The sequence below is a fragment of the Apteryx mantelli genome, chromosome 13, assembly GCF_036417845.1.
Source record: "Apteryx mantelli isolate bAptMan1 chromosome 13, bAptMan1.hap1, whole genome shotgun sequence".
In the NCBI taxonomy this organism is placed as follows: Eukaryota; Metazoa; Chordata; class Aves; order Apterygiformes; family Apterygidae; genus Apteryx; species Apteryx mantelli.
The window spans coordinates 12,499,817-12,521,669 of NC_089990.1; the positions used below are offsets into that span (position 1 = coordinate 12,499,817).

General features: G+C 36.5%; 1 protein-coding gene across 4 annotated transcripts; it reads right to left on the reverse strand.

The window, feature by feature from the left end:
- Nucleotides 1–1,983: 1,983 nt before the first annotated feature.
- APOOL (apolipoprotein O like) lies at nt 1,984–21,127 on the reverse strand. Of its 4 annotated transcripts, none has more exons than XM_067304158.1 (10): nt 21,028–21,127; nt 17,168–17,287; nt 14,292–14,396; nt 13,556–13,675; nt 10,199–10,253; nt 8,990–9,088; nt 7,773–7,864; nt 6,068–6,154; nt 4,302–4,488; nt 1,984–2,454 (listed from the first exon to the last, which is right to left on the reverse strand). In XM_067304158.1, exons 2-10 carry the CDS (start codon nt 17,237–17,239, stop codon nt 2,357–2,359), a joined length of 915 nt encoding a protein of 304 aa, XP_067160259.1. In that variant the 5' UTR covers nt 17,240–17,287; nt 21,028–21,127; the 3' UTR covers nt 1,984–2,356. The 4 variants fall into 4 exon arrangements, with proteins under 4 accessions (XP_067160259.1, XP_013801800.2, XP_067160260.1 ...); XM_013946346.2 differs by lacking the exon at nt 21,028–21,127 and adding an exon at nt 16,574–16,659 and having other exon boundaries at nt 17,168–17,223; XM_067304159.1 differs by lacking the exon at nt 17,168–17,287.
- Nucleotides 21,128–21,853: the final 726 nt, after the last annotated feature.

Sequence of the window (21,853 nt, forward strand, 5' to 3'; positions counted from 1 at the left end):
TATTTCCTAGAAAATGGTGTCTGAGACTTCTCAATGACCATTTAACCATGAAACATAGTTCTACTGCAGTTTTGCTGTGGGGAGTAATTTCGGACTGAAATACAGCTTAGAGACAGCTTTGTGCAGCATGTCCACTTACAGCATGAACTACTTGCGAAATCAAGGGTTATGACAGGAACTGCTTACATGAAGCATCCAGTTCTAGACCGTTTAACTGTCAGGAGAGCAATGTACCTTTTGCAGGCCAGACACTTTTTTTCTGTACCCTGAAAGGATGTACGAGCACAAATGCCCTAAAAGTATGGGAAGGACCAGTCTAGCCTTTTGCACTGCAGCTAGAGGGCAGGCTTTTAGGGTCCACTCTTGGCCTGGAAAGGGCAAACATGCCATTGCTAACCAAAGTACTTCTTTCCCTGTTGTAGAGGAGTAATTCCTCTGCATTATTCAGGACACAGTGTGAGACTATGTCACCACAATAAACTCCTACAAATTATCTGCATCATCTTACCTTTTTCTGTTGACTTGTGGTAGCACATCACTCAAAGGACATAAGCTAGAATTTAAACAGAATCTAGGAGTAGACCAGAAGGTTTTTTCCCATATAATTTTTTTTTTTACCAGAATCTGGCCGAAGGGCTAGATATGGAAATGGATAATATAATTTCTGCCATCCAGTCTTGCACTTGAAAATGATCTTTTCTTCACCATCTTCACCTCCACCCTTATGTCTTCCTGTGTTTCCCTGGAGCTGGCATATGAAGCCCGGCCATCTAATGTTTCCACTCCTCTTTCTCCAATGGAATATAAAATCTGTCTTGCCCAGGAGTTCTGGGAGGTTTGATTTAAAATCCTCTAATTGCTGCCTGAATTGTGACAGTTGCCTAGGCCTTGAGAATTGATTAAAGAAACAAAACACATTTAGTTCTAATTCAGCTGTCTCAAGCAAGTTTAACTAAACTCGAAGTAGAGTTCTTCTTTAAACTTTATTATTTACTTATTCTACCTTCCATTGGACTCTGTATAGCTGCAGCAGTTTGCCTGATATTTGGATTCCAAAATACCAATACTTACAGTCTGTTCCTGAACCATTATATAAGCCTCACTTGTGCTTTTGCTCAGTCATCATTTATGCTTTGTGCACATTCCACTGTGCAATACTTTCTAACAACTTCTACTAGTCCCACAGCGACACTAGGAATACTGTTTGCATGGTACATATATTTCATTAATTGAAAGATAAGACAATTCAACAGGTCAAAGGACAAACTACAAGTACAATGTCCTTCTGCAGTTTGCGTATTAGAAAAACACCGCAGCTGATACAAATGTGATTACCTCTAGACATCAGGCTGATTATCATTGTATACTGATAACTAGGTGACCAGACCTATTCCGAACCCTTAATAAGGGTGTTTTAAAGAGAAATGAAGGATGAACAGAACTAGATTGATATAAAGAGTCATAAAAATTATGTTTGAAAATTTCATCATAGGAAACTTAGCCAATTTCTAATCTTTGTCTTAGAAAAAAGGCAGAATTTCACAGAAATCCGACCAAGATCAATGGGCATTGCATACAAACTTCTGGGAACTGGATGTTCATTGCCTATTACTACTTCTGCATTTTTTTAATATTTGTCTGCACCTTTAACCAATTAAACAGTTCCTACTTTTAACATCCAAACCACAGAAGGTTACCAACTTTCTAAACATAGCTAGGGCACTCTATGTAAATTCAGACAGTACCAGTTTCACAGATTAGATAATTTGCATGTAGTTCTTCAAAGTATTAGAAGTAGTTGAAAACTAAACATCTTTTATAGGCTATGAATTAGTTGTGATATCTGGGCAGAGTGACTTAAGTACTATAACCACACTTTATTCCAGAGCTGAAAGAAAACTGAAACCAGAAGCCTCTGCTACCCCCACTAGTTAGATTCTTACTTTTTATCAGTGAACATCTGAGCAGAAGTATAGAGATATATTTACATTTTCAAACATCCTTTGTGAAGCGACATTTATTAGCAAGCTTGGCACAGACAAACGTCACTGTGAGGACAGTGACAAATCTCCTTTTCTCAGTGTCTCACTAATGACACTGACAATGAGTGAATTCTCACTAATTCTCAGTAGGTAATTACTGTTCATACATAACATATATGTCTGTTAACTCCTTATAAGTAGTGAAAAACAAAGTATTCATTAAACACAGTCACATAAATCAATAGTACAAACTGGGATATAAGAAAATACCTGATTAAATTATACCTCATAGGGTATGTATCACTAGGATTTTTCCTTCCCTTTTCCCCTCCCCCTTATTTTTAATACTTTGCAATGATTTGTAAGCAGGCGTCTTAGCTTCTAGTACTGTACATATCCACATCTTCTGGGCTGGATTGACCATGGTCCATAAGTTCTGGATCAGGTTTAAATTTTGCTGTCTTCACTGCCCCTGTTAGAGAGATTAAAGAAATATAATAATATATATATGTGTATGTGTATATATGTTTGCGTATTTGTGTGTATTTGCATGTATGTATATATGAGCTTTAGAAAAAAGCTTACCAACAGTTCTAAGAATTATCATATTACCACTTATGAACGATCTAAATATGTATGTTCTGGTTAAAGTTGTGTATGAGATACAGGCTGATGAAGCCATGCTGTGATTCTTAGCATACAGCAGGGGATGGAGTGTGGGCCTTCCTCCTACTCTCTATACCTTATTACTACTTCCTGAACATGACAGGGTGATGGAAGAAACATAATTCACAGTGATGCTCTGCCCTGCAGTTGGAAAGGAAGGGAAAGTTTGGGATGTGGAAGAAGCCTTGATTCATTCTTCGCCCACCATTCTCAGAAGCACAGCTGTCTCCCAAATCCAGCAAAACCAGCATCTTCCTTGAAGCTGCTGCACAGCTACTTGCAACCAGATGATAAAAATTCCAAATGAATGCAAAAAAGTTCACCTAGTTTCACTTTATAATTTCCAAAATCCAATGAACTAAGTTTTCTAAAATGCTGTGGCTTTACTCCCATCCTGGATGTCAAGGCACTAAGACTGGCACATTTACGGACATTGTAATTATGGAGGGTTTAAGGGTATATAAAGGTCAGTCTTCTAGAACTGTGCCTCCTAATACTGGTCTGCTTCTTTTTCAGCTACATTAGTTGGTTTAATAATGGATGTTATGCCCTCCTGAAAGTCTTGCCCTGTTTCTACTAGTGAAAACGAACATCTTGGGCAACTCAGATTAATTAAGGACATGGACGTTTACTGGTTGTATTAGGGACATGAACTAATTCTACTTGTGAAAGCAAAGACATAAGATACCTATATACATAAAGCTGTTAATGAGAGTTTGCCCTGAAGCAAGTGTAAAAAGAGATTAAAGTGTTCTACTAACTAGATCAGAAAAAATATAGGTACAAAGCAAAGAAAGATGCAAATGTAATAGTGGTGAAAAGAAAAAGCTTCAGCCAAATATGTTCTGCTTGCTTTCCAGAAAAAAATTCTAGTAAAGGACACAAAGAAAGAGGTAAACAAGCATATTGCTCAATATTTTCCTAAATTGCCCTTAAAAAATTATTACAATATTTTAAAACAAATTCATTTTTCAGTGACAGAAAGTTCTGCTTTAATATATAAATCTACTATTTTTCTTAACAATTGGCCTACCAAAATACTTGTATATTAAATACATTGTTATATTAACTATTTGATTAGCTCAGCCTCTTAAGATGCATCAAGAATGCCACCACACAAAACCTAGCAAAATAACATTAATGTCTACAGTGCATCATTTGTCAATTATATATATATATTTTTACCAATGTCTGAAGATATGATAGAATCAATACAAAGACAGAGGAATGAGCAGTGAGTCAAATCAGCCACTTTCACAAATAAAACCCCTGCTGAAATCCTTAAAACTGTTCTTATGGTCTTTTAACAACAAAAAGGTAATATAACGTAGGTATTTAATGAAAGCACTTGATGTTATTTCTTTAGGAATATCATGTAATTTCTACCAGTATGGAAGACAGGCCATACCACAGGGAATGAAAGACAACATTATTTATAACACCAAATATCATATAATAATTTTGATACTGTGACACGGTCCACAGTAAGCAAATTATCATCTCCTTGAAGCCCTGATGTATATATCAAATTATATGCTCTATAATATATTCTCAAGATTAATATGCTAAGACAGTCTGTTCTATTTTGAAGCAAGGGTAACTACAAAATGAAGTCAAATAATTCAGAATTTGTCTTGGATTTGAATGTTGTACCTGAGATTATATTGGGAACTTTTAATTCAGCTAACGAAGGCGCTGGATCTTTAGTATTTGAAGACTCTGCTGGAGAAGATTCTGGTCTGTCAAATGATCTTGACTTCACAGCAGATTCAGGTGATGCATTAGAAATGTCTTTCTTTTTCTTATCTTCTTGTGCAAGCGATTTTGACTCTTGCTGCAGCTGTGAATCAGACAAATCATAAAAACATGTGCATGGGTATATGCTTAATATATTACTGCAAAGTAAAGTTATCTGAAAGCTTGTCTTTTACCAAATTATTTTAAGATCTGACATCATAAGATGACATTCAACTAGTAACATTAAAGACAGCTGCACGCAATGGACACAGCTGGAGAAAATAAAGAGCATCAAAAAACCCACAGTTCAGATATAGTAACTTCAAATTCACTTATAAGGAAGTTTATGTCTTACACAAGACTAACATGTAGATTTTACAGAACACATCCTTATTAAAGTTATCATGATTAACCTTCTCATCTTAGGTTAACACCCTAGCTAACTATTCTTGATTAATGAAAAACAATATATTGTTTTGGGAACAGGCTTCATTCAGAAAAAAAAAAGTTAAGAGAAACTGTCTTTACCACATCAATTCTTGTTTCCCTATCAGTTTTTTGGCATTTATCTGAACCACATTTTCAAAATTCAGAATTCCATTTGTGCTCCTTGGTGAAAATGAAAAGTGAGAACTGCGTAAAAACGAACACCTTAAATACAATCAAAACACTTCTAAATGTTAAGATGACTGAGAAATTTTCATTTTCTTTAAAAACAGCAGAAAATACACTGTACACAAGGCTGAATTTTTCCTTAGGAAGTAGTGCCTTTGTCAAGGGTTTTCAAAGTTTCCACTGGGGGGAAAAAAAAAAATCTTCCAGGTTGCAGAAAAAACAATTTAATTCTGGGATGTACTAACTCGAGTTCCATATGTAATTTACAGGAGGTAAATATTCCTCTCTACTTTGTGCTGGCAAGGCTTCAGCTCCTGTAATATGTCCAATTTTGAGCACTTTATTTAAAAAAGAGAGAGGGGTAAACTAGGTAAAGCCCAGAGCAGGACATGAATTATTTATGAGCTAGAAAGCTTGCTCTATAAGAAAAGTTTATTTGAGAGAGAAGATCATGTCAAAAACCATGATAATTTTTCCATATGTAAGAGGTCATTATGAAGAGGTCACCGATCACTTGTTTACTATGGCTGCATGAGGACAGGACAAGAAAAAAAATCAGTTTAATCTGAGACAAAGACAATTTATATCAATGGGTAAGAAAAACAGACTACCTGAACAGGCTACCTGAAAGGGTTATGAAATTTCCTTCACTGTATGTTTAAGAAAAAGGTAGTCATGTATCTACTGTATTTTTGTACATCTTCTTTATCTTAAATTCAGTGGTCGGCTTAGGACCAGAGCTTGAATCAGAATGCATTATCTTTTGACAAGCTCGAAAATGAGCTACCAGGGAAACTCAGTCTTCTCATGTTCATCTTGTGTGTATTGAGGGAGTACATAAGGAATCCCAGAGTCTATCAGTCTGAAAGGTATAACGAATATTAAATTGATTAAACATTAGCAAACATTTACATAAACACTGTAGCTATAAAAATATCAGAGGGTTTTTGTGCCTCATTTAACACACATTAGTAATCTTAAACAGCATCGGCAAAGTGGTACTTTGCATTTATTTTTTTTCTCCCTTTGAACTTATGAGTTACTGGTCATTACTTCAGCAAGCCTACCTTTGTGATATCTTCCTTTTTCACCCACAGTGATCGTACTGCTTCATATGTTTGATGGCTTGCAGAAAACACCCTTTTCCCTGTTACCTATTTTTTTAAACATGTAATTTTAACAAAAGCTTAACAAACACTAAGATTCATAGACCATTCAAATGAAATACATTTTGTTCGGACTAGAATATGCTTGATCCTATAGTCAGTAGGACACGTTTCAATCATCTACATTTAAGATGTAGGGCAACTCATATTTCTCCTACACCAAAAAAATCTTAAGTTATAAATAATATTTAAACTGTTATTAGAAAACTAAAGGTAGCAGTCACACACTACATCCACCTACTTAAAATGAAATCAAAACCTGATCAGGGAAGAGTGTTTGTCAATGTTAGCACAATAGGCTGGACGAGCAATGGTGTTTTAAAGGAATCCAAGCTTGTCTCACTATGAACCAATGGCTTTAGAAACGCTCAAATCCTTCAGTCTTTTCATAGTTTTAGAAGATTATTTTTATAATATTGCAGTAACTGTGGAGTACCTTTACTGATGCTCTACAGAAGCAGAGTACTTCAGGGCTCCAACCACAAAAACTGCAAGAGTTCACATATAATGTAAGTAGATGGGAAATGGGGATTTGGCCTCCTGAGTTAGGTCATAGCATCCTGGGTGGTATTCCCATTCATTTGTGTGTATTCCAACCCTGAAATTTAATTCTTACGAAAATGAGCCAAGGAAGTCCCACTGCCTTTTGAGAAACTGTAATCTTCATTGATTTGCACATCAGAAAAAACACTTCAGGGCAGTAATATAAGGCTGCTCAAAGATTTTAACCACACTATAGGTCTTTGCATTATCTTCTCAAGTACTTTGGAAATGTAAGCAAACAGATTAAAATTAGTAAAAACCACCACTGATTTATCATGATGTCAAGTTAGAGATTCAGTATTAGTTTTGCTTTTCAATAAGATTTTATGACAATGTTTCATAAAGCTTTCTGTCCAGACTTAAGTCTGATCATTTAACTAAATTGTTGATTAAATCCTAGAACTAAACAGAACTATTGGAACTAAATTTTCCTACCTCAAGAACTTCACAAAGAAGTGCAGTTCAGAAATACAAATACAAAGTCTGCCAAGAAACTAAGAAGAATTCTTATGAAGCAATAGGTGCTTTTTAAATAGGAAATACCAGTAAACTGACAGAAGAGGTATCAAGACTTTATATTCTGCTTTTCAATTCACTTTTTGTATAGAACACTGTTGTGTGCAAACAATTCTTACATGCAGAAAATTAAATATGGCACAGCTTTTCTGTGTAACCAGCCAAGACACATTCTAACCAGGTAGACAAGAAGACAGTAACTGGAAAACAGAGAATTCTAATAAAACCCACAATTATATAGTTTCTCAAATACCTATCAAAAATAAAAAAAACCTGAATTTATTTCAGCAAGATAATGATATCACCTGTATTTAGTTCTTAGAGAAATGAGGATTTAAAACTGAGATGCTGCACAACTGTGTTTTAAAATTCAGCCATTTTATTCACTGTTGATACTTATGCAATTAACATCTGTGATGCATTATATGAATTAATGAAAATCCATTTGAATTCCAACTCCCAGTCCCTAGACAGTTAAGTCAAGTGAAACTGGAATCCTGTGACTAAAATCACTGTTAATTCAATATTAAAATACAAGTAAACTTACCTTAGCAATTACTACTGACTGAGCTGGGTAACAAACTGAAATTCCTAAAGTAGTAAGTCCCAATGGATAAGAAATTTTCTTAAATCTAGAACCTGTATAAAACCAAATGTTATAAATAATTAGATGCTAATGAAATGTAAAACTATGCAGTTGTATACATGCAATTGTTTAACCCCTGATAATTGTTTGCATCAAACTCCTCAGTATGGCTGGAATAAAGAAGACAATATGATTACTGTCTAGTAAACTGCAACAGTGAGGTATGCAGGAAACGCTGATAGTCTGAAGGCTGGTTTCTTGATTCAGAAATAATCTCAATCAACTTTTCCAATATTGTGAAAAATGAGAAGAATGTCAATGTAATTGTGGAGCTGCTGTGGTTCTTCAGTAGCTCCACGTGAACTCTCTTTAGGACACAGACTCCTGAATTTGGAGCAGCCAGAAGCCTGGAAACTGGGACCCTGTGTTCAAACATGAGACCAGCTGGGCCAGCCTCAAGTTCCTGTTTGTCAACAAGAAGATTTTAAAGCCTGAATCTTTTTTTTTTTTTTCCTTCACTGTTCACCAAAAATACAGTATGGATACAGTAAGAATTCTTTTACTAATCTGCCAAAATTTTGATACACACCTTTTATTTTGTGAAATATTCAGCCACACACACACTCAGGTAATACAGACAAACATTTTCTGAACATTGTTTTCTAGCAGCATCATTTCTTTAGTATTTATCCTGAAAAGAGAAGAGGCTATATCTGTATGAATTACCCTTTTGGCTTCAATACTGCTGAAATCATTCCCTCCAATGTTCTCTTGTATCTGCTATCCAAATGTCAACATTCCTTACATTCCCTTCTCTAAATTCCCTTAGTTTTCACTATACTCAACAATTTTAAATATTAATTTGTCTCTAAATTCCTCCCATACACACATTGTTTTTGAAAACCAATAATGAACAAACTCAAATAAAGTGTCCTACCTTGCAATTCTGTTGATTCCACCATTAACAACAACTACATAATCATGCTCTGACTATTTGGTCTTAGCCAGCTTTTAAGTCACAACAGTATTTTGCCTCTCAGTTATGGTGACTTATGCTTCCTTAACAACTCCTTAGGATCATAAGGTATTTCCCTGTATTTCAGAAAAATCTTTAGTTCATTAAACTTTCTACATGCTACATATTAAACAATCTTTGAAAACAAGCAGAAAATCCCTACCTTTTCTTGACAGCACTACGCCAGCCAGGCCTGATATTGTAATTACTCCAACTTTGGGAAGAAATTCTGGTGGTGGATTCTTGAGGTAAACATAAGCATCTTAGAACAATAATGATAAAAAAAGTATCATAACAATTCAATATGAATCTTTTCTTCTTATTTACCACTTCAGAAATAAAGATGGAAGTAAAATTGTACACATCCAAAGTAAAACACAGTCGAGGATTGGGGTTTTTGTTAATGATTGAAGATGCCTTATTTTCCAGGCACATACTCTGAAGTGTTTTAGACAAGACCAGAATTCTAATCAAAACTCCTCAAAACATATCAGCAAACAATGTTAAGAATTTTTCTCTTTAGATACTTCCTGTTTTGTAAAATGTTAGTATTAAGACTTAATAATGGGAAAGGAAAACATATTACATTTTTATTTTACTGTAAGTTATTACAGACAGATAACATATTTCGGAATCTCTCAATTTACTATTTTAAAGGAAAATTACTTTTATCTGTAATTTCTGATAATGAACTTGAATGCAAATACTATTTGTAGTCTGTGCTAGAATTAAAGTTATTTTTATAATTAAGAAAGGTTGTGGAGTTTCCAGCCTTGGAGTTGTTCAAAACCTGACTGGACATAGCCCTCATCAACCTTCTCTAGCTGACCCTGCTTTGAGCAGTGGGGTTGGACTAATGATTTTTAAAGGATCTTTCCAACCTCAATGATTCTGGGGTTCTAGAATTCTAAGAACAAAATGAACTGTAAGTTAAAACTATGAGAAGACTTAAGTATTTCTGTGTCACGTATATACTCAACAGTTTACACGTTATAGTAAGAGTTAGCACTGCCTACATGCTACCTATTTAATGAGCATTGCCTTCCTCAAAGTTGAGAAAATATTCTGCAGAATGCAAGGCAATGGAAGCGTAAGAAACATTCTCTACGCCTTCTCTCATCAGCATCACAGTAAAATCTAACACTTCAATTGTACATACAATATTCTAAACCTACAAAAAATATATATTACAAGATCACAAAACACCTAAGACTAAAATCAAAGGAATAAGAAATACTACTTAATTAGTTATTTCTCTCATTTGAGAAAGCCCCCTGCCCAAGTACAATTTGCTGTTTTCTGGTTTCAACCAGCTAAGTTGCAAGGACAAAAAACAGAAAGTAGTCAGTTAAGAAATAAGCAACTTGCCTACCTTTTCCAAACTGAATTGAATCCATTATTCCATTTTTAACAAAGACAAAAGCATCCTATAAAAAAAAAATTTTAAATGAATGCAAATATTTTGCAAAAGTAGATGTTTTCAGTACAAAAATATCCTGTTGGTACATGTGGTTTAGCACAATAAGACAAATAAATAATTACTTAACTTCACAAGAAACAGATCCATGAACTTCTACAGTGGCTGCGCAGAGACCTTTTCTGTCTACCACATTTATATTTTTAAACTTCCACCCATACATAATTAAACATTTCCTATTTAATATAATGAGAGTTTTTTCAAAATTAATTTCTTGGGAACAAAAGTGTTGGGCGGGAAAATCAGTAACAAAATATAATCTCCGCTTCCCTAGAGAGATTTACCCAGTAAAACAGGCCTCATTTTTCTGTTTGTAAAAATGATACACCAATTTCCCTAAAGATCTTTGATAGGTAATACTGATTTTGTCTGAGATGTGTGCTCAACTACCTTGCATTACTCCTTTCAAATTGGTCAAAATATTTAGGTACAAACTTTTCTTGATTTAGGAAAAAAAAATTCTAGCACCCGATTATAAGCATCATTGTTCTAAGACTGCTGAACAAATCACGTAAGCACTCATTCTTTAGGAGATCAATTAAAAAAAAAAGACAATTTCATCTTGAGTTATTTCATTGAATTTGTTTCCAGTAACACTGAATTTATACCACCAGGGGTCACTGCTAGTCAATCTCCAAAACACTGATTTACTCCTCGATGTTTATGGGCATAGAAAAGTTTGATGCATATTTGTAACTGAATTATTTTAAATTATAAACTACTATACTAGTCACTGACAAAGTTTTCACAGACCAATGGAATCAGAATTTACAGAAAAAACAGGAACGCTTTTTTTTCTTTATTTTCAAAATAATCAAGTCCATTTGTTTCTAAGAAGAAAATACAAACATAAAATTTCATATAACTAAAAGCAGTCACACTAAAAAGCTGCTTTAGGTGATGTGAAAATTGAGAAGCAGATGTTCTTCCTGAAGACTTAAGAGATGGCACTGGAGGTCCTATGACAAGCTCTTACCTCTCCCACCAGTGCTACTAGAACAGGAATTCTATGAGCAGAAAGTTAAAGAGATGGCAGAGATGAGAGTGGTAGGAACTGCTTTGATCTTGTCGGACAAATGATTTCAGCTACTGGGGAGGTCTTGGCTTTGAGCAGTTAAGACACCATGATGACAGGTATCACATTTTCTTCTATGCCTAGAATATTCAATAACAGAGTCACGAGGTATTTTTGACAACTAATTAATGATAGACTGCTCTGTCAGTTATATTGGGGTACTCTCAGCTTGTGTTTCCTGAAGTATCTAAATCAGATATCTAACCTGCCCATGGGAGGCAGCTATCTCTCTGCTGATAGCACCTGGAACTTCACTCTCCTAACTATGGGCAGCCTTTGTTTCTAAAGATAAACCTAAAGTAAGCAGTGAATGCATACACTCTTGCACTTCAAGTACACTGGCAATGTAGTTCCTTCCACTATTGATTATTAAATTGTTTGAGTCGGACACAAAATCTGAAAGTTAGACAAAAAACAAAAGAAATCAAGTAGGAATGCTGCCTCCTGGAGTACTAAAATATAGGGGAAAAAATCAGTATGACTACACATAAAACATTGCTCTAGTTACTTCATGAATTTAACAATTAAGGTATTGTGTTTTGTTAATTTATTATTTCTTGCTATCTAGGTCGCTACTTGTAGTAGTATCAGGCACAAAACAACTATCCAATACTTGGTTTATAAGTCAGCATTCAATAGAAAACCACACAAATACTAAAACTTTTCTGTGCCAAGGAAGTAGAAATACTGTGGAAAGAAGCTATGTCACATGCAAAAACTACTAACATGCAGGCATCCTGAGATGCCGTAAAGAGACAAAATTCTCTACAAAGCATACAGATGGAGCTTGCAGCAACTAGTTGATCCAGTAAAACCATTAAGATGATTCTGTGAACAAGCTACTTATTTTCGATTTGTACACCTCCTTCAGACCACCCATACTGACACATACACCATACACCCAACCACTGATCACTCCCTATTTACACCCATAAAATTTAAAGGCCATCTTTACTTTTTTCCTTTTGTATGATTGAATTTCCTTCCTTTTTCATTAATTTTGCACTGGTAACATTTAGCTTAGGGACAGTCTGCAAAAACATGAACTCCTCAAGCACTCTATTTTACTAATGACAATACAAAAGATACAATAGACTTCTAATGCTCAAGTCTTCAGACAAATGAAAGAAAGTAAGTTTTAAGTTCCTTGAAATTTCAACAGATCCAAAGCACATTGTAGAAAATTGTCAAAAACAACTAACAGCAGATGACAGAAACAAACCAATATTATACATAACTCTTGCTTATAAATCCAGATCATGGCTACTTAATTCCTAAATTGACAAACCCTCTTCCTATGCAAACAACTATAGGTATGTCACTCCCTTTACTTCAAAAAGATGAACTACATTGCACATCTTTAGGACTGAAATTATTTGCATTAGTCTTAAATGACATTTGTGCTCTTTTGAGACACTAATTTTTAAGAAGTAGTTCTATTATACCTGTCACAGGCTAAAGATATAAAGCAACACAAAGTTTCAGGGAGACAAAAAACATGTTACTGGACCAAAGATAGTTAGAAAAGTAAGTTTCTCTGAAAAACATTTGCTTCTGTCAACTGTATCAGCTAATCTGAAAAAAAATTACCTTTTGTGCAAATTTGCCTAATACAGAATTAAATGTATGTATCTGTAATGCATATCACTACTCGGTGACTAGTTTTATTGCATAAAATATGGAATAAGTGACCCAGCCAAGGTGTATACTAGCATTCATTTTGTCAGCTGTCCCTAGTATCCATTAATTTACTTCAAAAAAGCAACAAATAAGGGTAGCCAACCTGAGAATCTTAGGCAGTTCAAATACATACTTCTTCACAAGCAGTAGAGTTCTGCGAGCAAGAAGTTACTAGGTAACTGGCTGTTAGAAGTTAACCAACATATTTCTGAAGCTGACACTGCTGGGTTAGCCTAGTTCCAGTTTAACATTGAGCGACAGGGATGTATTTGATCTCCCTGCTTTTTGATTTGGACAACAGGGAGAATACATAGGTTCTCTGGTCTCAAAACAGTAGAGAAAAGTGAGGGAAAAGGGTTTATTTTTGCATCTTAACTTCCAGGTCTATGATGATACAAGGAATTGCAAAAAGAACAGGGTGAAATACACAGTATTTTAATGTTTTAGACTAACGCTGTAATGAATTGCAGGAAACTTTAGAGGCAGGTATTTCTTACCTTGCACCATCCAATATAGCGGCTGGTTGTCTTTCTTACCGAAGAAAATCCCTTCTGCAAACGGCCAGGTTGTTCTTCAATGTATTTAGATTTCAGAGGTGGTGAACAATAAATTGGAAGCTGAAAAGAAAAGCCTAACTTTACTGCAGGAAGACAGTTTTGGATACTGATTAATATTTACACTGAATAGTGTTTTTCAAGACATTGAATCCTTATTCTTCCTGCTAGAGCAAATAAAGCCTCCATATCCTATCATGCTCTTTTATATGTAGAAACTTACTTTACAAAGTATGACTACAGCTTAACTCTTTAGAAGGAAAATAGGAAGTATTACATAGGTCCTAAGAAGTAGCATTACAAAGTATGATAAAAATGTATTTTGTATCAGAAAAAGCACGAGCAAAAACAGTTGGAAGAAACATATAATATATTACTTTACTAGAAATTATACAATAGAAAGAATACTATTATCAGCAAGTATTATACTCTTTTACATTATCTGGCTTAAGTCTGGAAATTTTTAATGAGATAAAACTTCACTAACTTACTACAGTTACTCTCTTTATGCTTTGCCTATCTGTGCTGTACTGGACAATTATTTAGAAGGTAATTTGTATTATCACATACTACTTGGATATATTTTTTATTTACTGAGGAATATAATTCAATGGAAAGATACGCTATTCTGTAGATTTCCAATATTCTTTTAAAAATAGACAAGCAGTAAGAATCTTACCTGATTCGGTTTCATCAGCTGGGCTTTTGATTCCTTTTCTGTTGCTGCATATACAGTAATAGATGCACATGGCAGACCAGAAGAAACAGCTGCCAGCTTTGCCGTCTGGGTCAGAGAGATGAAAATAAGGAGTCTTAATACAGAAGTAACAATTTAATTCCAGTAAAATTCAGATTTTACTGTTGTGTTATGTACATTTAAAGTCATTTATAGCAGTACACCTTTTAGAATCCTCTTCTGTCATACACAAATATTTTCTCAAAAAACAATTACAAAGAAAAAGCTAGGGATCACTGAGAACAATTATGTCTAAAATACCAGGAAGAATTTTGTGTTCAAAGCCACGTTGATGCTTCCATCATCCTTTTAAATAAGTTCTAATCTGTTCAACATACAGGCTTATCCAAGTCAATGAATGACTTTTTTGTTTCAGCAATAACACCTCACTTTAATTTGCAAGAATCCCCCATGCCATCAGCCAAAATGTCACCTTCTTTCCAATTCAGAGAACACTTCAACTACTGTTTGGAATAACATGTCAGCAGTAAGTCAAATTACATAGCAAGAACTGGAATTAAGAATCACCTGCTTAACATTTCAAATGATGTAAGTTACAATGTAAATTACTATGTAAAAATGTGAGTTTGCCTACTTAGAACATTAATTTGGAAAAAAACCCACATTATATTACACCAAGTTTAAATTCAAATACAGTTAAATATGAAAATATTTCTACAGTATGCCTTAAGATTCCAATCAGCATTGGCATTTAGCATGTTGGCATACAGCACATAAAGAAACTGCCCACAATGTGTTAAAGTGTCTGTAACTTAGGTTATGATTTCTTCCATATCAGTAAAGATGTTTCTGCTCTTCACCAGAAGCATTTTTGAAACTTCAAAAATGTGAAAACAAATATGAAAAGTGTTCCCAGCATCTACATAGAGAAAATGGTGGCAGAATGTCAAAAAAAATGAACAGGAGGGAAATAAACTCGATTTGGGCAAATATTTTAATTCCTAGCTAAAACTGCATTATATCCTCATTGTTTTCTCAGCTTTCAATTGGAAATACCTTTCAAAGGAGTGGGATTTGCTCCATAGCACTTAATTGCAATAATGAAAACAGGTATAAGGTTTCACACAATGAATATAGAGAAACACAAAAGCACCACCTTGAATTAGCTGAGGTTCATCAGAAAATCAATCACATGCAAGCTAAACTGCTCACAACAACAAAACATTATTATAATGCATATATATATATACATCAAAAACTATATAACACGTATACTCTCTCTCTATAATATTCAGCCATGCTGATGTCATGCATATTGACTAGAATTGTGAAATATTTCTCATTCTATCCATTTAGTCACATGCTGACAAAAAGTATGACGTTCCAGTTTGATTTATAAGAGTTGCAGCCCTGATGATCGAACACAATTACTACAACTTAGTTTACAACTGCTCTCCTGAGGAGCACTTTGTCATTCTTCCTTCGTACAAGTGTCTAATATGACCACCACAGCAGAAAAAAATCACCAGGAGGCTCTGTTGACACAGCTGTGCCGCAGCACAGCAGCAGAGGCCCTCCTAGCACTGCAAAGCCCCAGGAAAATAGGTTTAAAAAAAAAAGCAATAATCAAAATATGAACCAATTAACATATTAATAACTGTCTTTATGATAATACTGTTTAAAGCAAAATGCTACAGTCCGGGCTACAGAAGATGATATGTTAAGGGACTAGCATCCTCAAAAGAAATTCTGTATTTTAGACATTATTAAAGAAAACTATGATTAAGCATTATTAGACATTATTAAAGAAAACTATCTAAAACATATCATAATTCTATCATCCTATTTCAGTGCAAGATGCTATGAAGACAACATACCAATTTTCAGTAGTTACAAGAAGTAAAACAAAATTTAAAAGTAAGAAGGCATAAGGAAGTTACATTTTTCACTTAGCACATTTGATTAATTTGTTTCAGAAAGTCAAAACAGTGTTTACTGTGCTAAATATAAAAAAGCTGTACTGCAAGCAGAGCAATTCCTGATTGACACTAATTGCCTTACTTTTGGATGCCTGAAGACAAATGCACAAATGTTTAAAAATCCTAGTGAACAGCTGCTACTATCTAAAACTTATGCCGCCACAGTTGTTCCTAATAAGGTTTCACTGTTTTCTATTGAAATCCCAAAGAACTATGGCTACATCTTTTAATAGCAGAACTAGAGTAAGACCAGTCAAAATATAATAATAAAGCTGTCAAATGTACCTGGATAATTCTGGCTTTAAGTCTTTGCATTTTAAACAATCCACTTCAAAGTGGTAGAAACTTTTCAAAGATCAAAAATACAGACTCTATTTAAAAAAAAAAAAGTTAGAAAGTTACATGACTACAAAGAATTCAGTATCTTTAACTCAAAAGATGCAGAATATAAACTAAAGCATAATAAAAACATGAATGTCCTGGAAATTTGCATGAATGAATAAGTGTTGTTTCTCACTGAAGCTTTGCAAATTCTGTATACTTGCTTCAAGAATTGGTGCATAAAGAAGGAAATCTACCCTGAAGGCAGGAACAAATCTCATGAAGAAAAAAGGTAAAGAATCAAAGGAATAGGCTACATGCAAAAATCAGATAAATCTCTATCTCTATTTATATATAGATATCTATATATTCATATAGATATATATAGAGAGAGATGGATATAAAACCTGATCTATCACAAAACCAGAATCTACTAGCAAGATGAAAATACAATTACAATTTTAGCAACTACTGCATGCCATATTTTCAGTGGAGAGCTGTTCTTAAAGAAATTCTGTGAAATAACAGCCACAGCTTTAGCTTTCTATTACCACTTACATGTCTTGAGTAAGAAGAGAAAGCTGTCTCTGAACCTTTTCTGCTATTTTCCCAGAAGTGCCATAAGAGCATGCAGCAGATAAGCGTCCAAGATCACTGACGAGTAGGGTGTTAAGAGGACTTAAAAGTAATTCAAAAGGAGAACGTTTTTAATAGGACAAACTTTAACAAAAACAAAACACCAAAATATGAGTTGGTAACATTCATGATCTAGAAAGAAATGACCGGTGAGATTAATCACAGGAGAAATACAGAAAACTGTGAATACAAATGATTCTGTAATGACAGAAAGGAAATAACAGCACCATAAGCATATCAAAGAGCACTGCTATCTGCTATAGTCACAAATTACCCCAAATAAGTTACTTGAAGGTTTATGGATTAAAAACTAATTGACTTGCTGAAAGGCACCAGTTAGAAGCAAACAAATCTTGCTGAAGATGACAAACTTAAAAATCCATCTAAGATGTGCTGAAAGAAAAACTGCTATCCCATATGGCTTCAGCCTACAGAACATCTGTCAAACATTTCATGCAACTAACATCAAAACATCCTAACACTTATTAAAAACAACAGTTTTATCACAAGCCCTGTATGAAACGTGGAATAACTCAACACTAGATTTAATTCCAACAATTACTAATCAAAAAATTAGCAATTGCCTAAATATTAGCAATTGGCATTGGTTATACTGCTTTTAACAGAGGCGATTATTTAACATTAAAAGTCGCTAGTATCATAGCTGACTGAGAACTTGTGACAAATTTTTAATAAAAACCAATCAATATCAATGTGATAGAATTATTTAGAATAATTTTGATTGAAAGGGGCCTCCAGAGGTCCTCTAGTCCAATCCCCTGCTCGAGGAAGATTAGATCAGTTTGCTCGGGGCTTCATCCAGTCAAGTCTTGAACAACTTGAAGAATGGGCACTCCGCAAGATCTCTGGGTAACCTGTTCCAGTATTTGACCACCTTCAGGGTAAATCCCCCCCCCCCCCAATATCTAATCAGAATTTCCAATTGTACCACTTATTAAAGAAATTAGAAGCGTCAGGTGACTTTACATGCAAGCAGGTGTAAAAACACATAAGGACACACTTTTTCATATAGTATATAATTAAACTTGTTCTAATTACAAAAAGTATTTTGAATACCAAATTTTGAAAAATTCAAAAAGCAATAAAGCAAATTCAGAGATGACTGTATCAGGGCTGGGGTTTTTTTTGTCTAGTTTTAACTCTTAGATAGCAGATTTTATTATGACTTTGTTCACAAGTTTAATGCAAGCTCCATAGTCAGATACTCCTTATACATCAAAGTATATGAAACCATCCAACTGTCATTGAAACAATTTTTTTTTTACATATTGAATGATTCAAGCTCTTTAAACTTGTCTAGCTTCCTTTCAGTTTTGCAGACTTTTTTCACAGACTATTTTTGCATACTTTTTGTTTTGTAGGCAGTGTTGTAGAAGCTGTACTACAATAACGTTAATATGAGATTCCTTCCTTGTTTCTGCCTCATGATCATCTTGTGTATTACATGAGCTCCTTTAATCTAGTATGACAAAACTAATATTGGGGCCTAGAAGTCATCATAAGTAAGTCCTGCTCTGAGTCTTTGCTTTTCAAGGAAGCCTCTCAAACTGTAGGTAGCTTACATTCTGTGTTTCCATGTGCGCTTCATGCATTTAGCAGTATTCAATGTACTCCTTCTAGACTGTGACAATTTTAATTGAGCAATTAAATGTAATTCTCTGCTAGTTATTTACTGTTTTACCAGTCTGTGCTACTGCATCAGATATGGTTTCACAACATATTTTAAATAAAATACGGCTTGCTGCCACCAAAAGGAGTAGCACCACTCTCCTCTGCTCCCTCCCTACCTCAGTGTTAGCTAGTGTCATCCATCTCTGCAGCAATCTGGTTTAAGCAGTTAAATTAGCAGAAAACCATACCTTTGAAAAAAGCCATCGGGAGAGACAAAAACAGAGCTGACAACTCTGGGTCAAACCAGGAATTCTCTTTTGGTTGCAGCTAGATATTAAATGAATTAGCTTATTAACTGAAACTCTAACCTCATTCAGATCATCTAAGTTCAAACAAGAGCTTTGTTTCTCTATAGAATTTAATTAAAAATAGTTAAAACTTTGTAAAGGACTGACACTGTTCAACAATATTTTATGGAAGTGTTCATCAGTAACATACACATGTAATTCCAGGTATATACTACCTTGCTTATCACTATTGCTTTCTGTAAATAAAGGTTTACTACTTGCAATGTACTTGAGACACTGGTACCTCAACGAACTGCAACATTAATGTTTTGAGGACTGTTAGCAGCTTCTAGGCTGCTGAATCCAACATTTTAATTTGGATATGCACTTATTTATATGTCTCTAATGATAACCACAGAAAAAAAGACATACAGGTGGAACAGCTGCAGTTCTACTGCAGCTCAGTTTACTGAGACTTTATGGATTTATTTTTAATCTTTGCCTAATAATTAACCATAACCCATGCTGAGGGAAAAATCAACAAGAATAAAAAAACTATATAGCTTTTCATAGTAAATAATAAACAATACACAGAAAATTATGTCATTTGACCAAAGATACTTAATCATTCAAATTTATGTACTAAACTACATTACCTCAAGATCATCTAAATACACTGTCAAGCCAAATACAGCTTCTTTTTTCACTTATGTGTCTCAGCCTAAGATAAGAGGGGTCGCTTTCATAACCTTGACTACCCTTGTTTGCATGATCTTTTTCTTTGCAGGTATATACACATCTCAATTGCTTTGCAAAAGAGAACTCATGTGCAAGCAATCTATTCATCAGAAATAGATGAAAACCTGTTTGAATATTTGAGAGAAAGCCTAAGATCTTTGCAGGCATATTTTACCCTGTTTAAACACAGTATATTATGTACAGGTATTTTAGACATTTGTGGCCCTGTTAGCTTGTAATGGCATGATTTTAACATCCTTGTTTTAGTGATGTATAACATTACTATGTTTTATGATCCTACTACTAAACAAGTATCTTAATAATATTCCACCTCTCAAATAAGGGGTTTAAAGCATTTCAGAAGGCTGTAAGTAGGTGGAGGACAACCAGAAGAGCAATACCTTTTACTCCCTGCTCTACAAATTAACCACGCGCAGGAACCAGGTCTTTCTACCACAAGTCCAACATGGAGAGAAGTGGTACTGAGACCTCCTACTTTCCTACTCCTCTGTCATCTAAGCCCTCAGTTACAGGCAGAAGGGATGTTCCCAATCAAATTAGTTATAGCTCTCTAATCCCACCCATGCTGGAGTAAGGCAGCTGTGCAGACACCTCCAACGCAGTACTGGGAGAAGCTGTGCAGAGGGAGCAGCACACTGGGCACTAACATCACTGCAGCGTGACACTGGGTGCAGCGACCCTACCAGCCTTCCCTCCGACCGGGCCGTGCGCTCCCCGAGCGGAGCGGCCGCCGCGCCCGGGCCACGGGCGCCGGCCCGGCAAGTTTACTGTGTGGCTCGGCGGCGGAGGCGGCCCCACCGGCAGAGAGGCCGAGTCTAGCAGCTCCTTCGTCTTTCCCAGAAGAAAGCCGCAGCGGCTCGGGGAGGCGAGGAGCGCGGGCCCGGCGTCGCGGGGAGGCGAGCGTGCGGCGCAGGCCGGGCAGGACCTGTGGGGAGGGCGCTTCTCGCAGCTGCCGAGCGGTGGAGAAGCCGCGCGGGGCGGCCCCAGGCTTGCCCCGAGCCCTGCGGTGTCTCCGGGCGGAGGGAGGGAGGCCGGGCCGAGAGGGCCGCCGCAGCACTTTCCTCCCTCCTCCCCGCGCTCCCTCCGGCCGGGCGGCACACTCACCTTGGCCGCCATTTTAGCGACGGCGCCGCGCGCGGGCGCGTACGGCGAGCGGGAAGGGCCGCGCGCTCGCCTGGCCGAGACCGCGGGGCGGCTGCGGCTGCTCCCGCCCGGGGCGCCAGGCGGGGCGGGGCAGGAGCTCGCCGCGGGGGGGGGGACGCGGCGCGGCTTCGCCCGGCCTGGGCTTGCGGCCCGCGCTTGCGGCCCGCGCTGCCACCGCCGTCGGGCGCTGCTGCGGCAGGCGGCCGCTGCGGCCCTCGTGCCGCCCGGGCACCTTCACCCAAGCGGGCCCGGAAGCGGGAACGCGCCGCGGCGGGGGGCGCGAGGCCGCCCCGCCCCCCGGCGGCGGTTTAACGGCAGGCTGGCGGCCGTGACAGCGGTGCTGAGGCCGCGGGGCAGCAGCTCAGGAAGCGTCGCGTTCATCACCCCAGAACCTGCTGAAGGTGGTGGGCTCTTTTTCCTTAGAGAAGGTTTATAGATCACTTTACCTTTTCCAGCCAATTTAACATTTTCAAGCTTTCTTGCGACTGTTAGGCCCAGAAGGAAACACTAGCTCCAACACTGTGTCCCCATTCACCTCTGAAAAACAAAGCAAAAGGCTTCTGCACTCACTAAACAGAAGTGTTAGTTACAAGTAATTGTCCTGTTAATAAGCCCATGTCAGTCCAAAGAAGCATGACCTAAATTTCATGGTCATCATAGCCACACATGACATGGGATTTCTCAGGAGCCACTTGGGAACCTTTACTGGACTTCTTATAAACACTACAAAATGTATTTACTTAAATTCCTTCAAGCAGCAAATTCTCTTCTTACCTCAACATTCAAG

What these genes read in the sequence shown, in the direction of transcription:
- APOOL (XM_067304158.1), bottom strand. Translation starts at nt 17,239, where the DNA reads ATGCTCTTATGGCACTTCTGGGAAAATAGCAGAAAAGGTTCAGAGACA. An exon ending in GCTATATTGGATGGTGCAAG is followed by an intron (nt 10,254 to 13,555) that starts GTAAGAAATACC and finishes TTTTTTTTATAG; the next exon opens with GATGCTTTTGTCTTTGTTAA. An exon ending in CGTAGTGCTGTCAAGAAAAG is followed by an intron (nt 7,865 to 8,989) that starts GTAGGGATTTTC and finishes GGTTTTATACAG; the next exon opens with GTTCTAGATTTAAGAAAATT.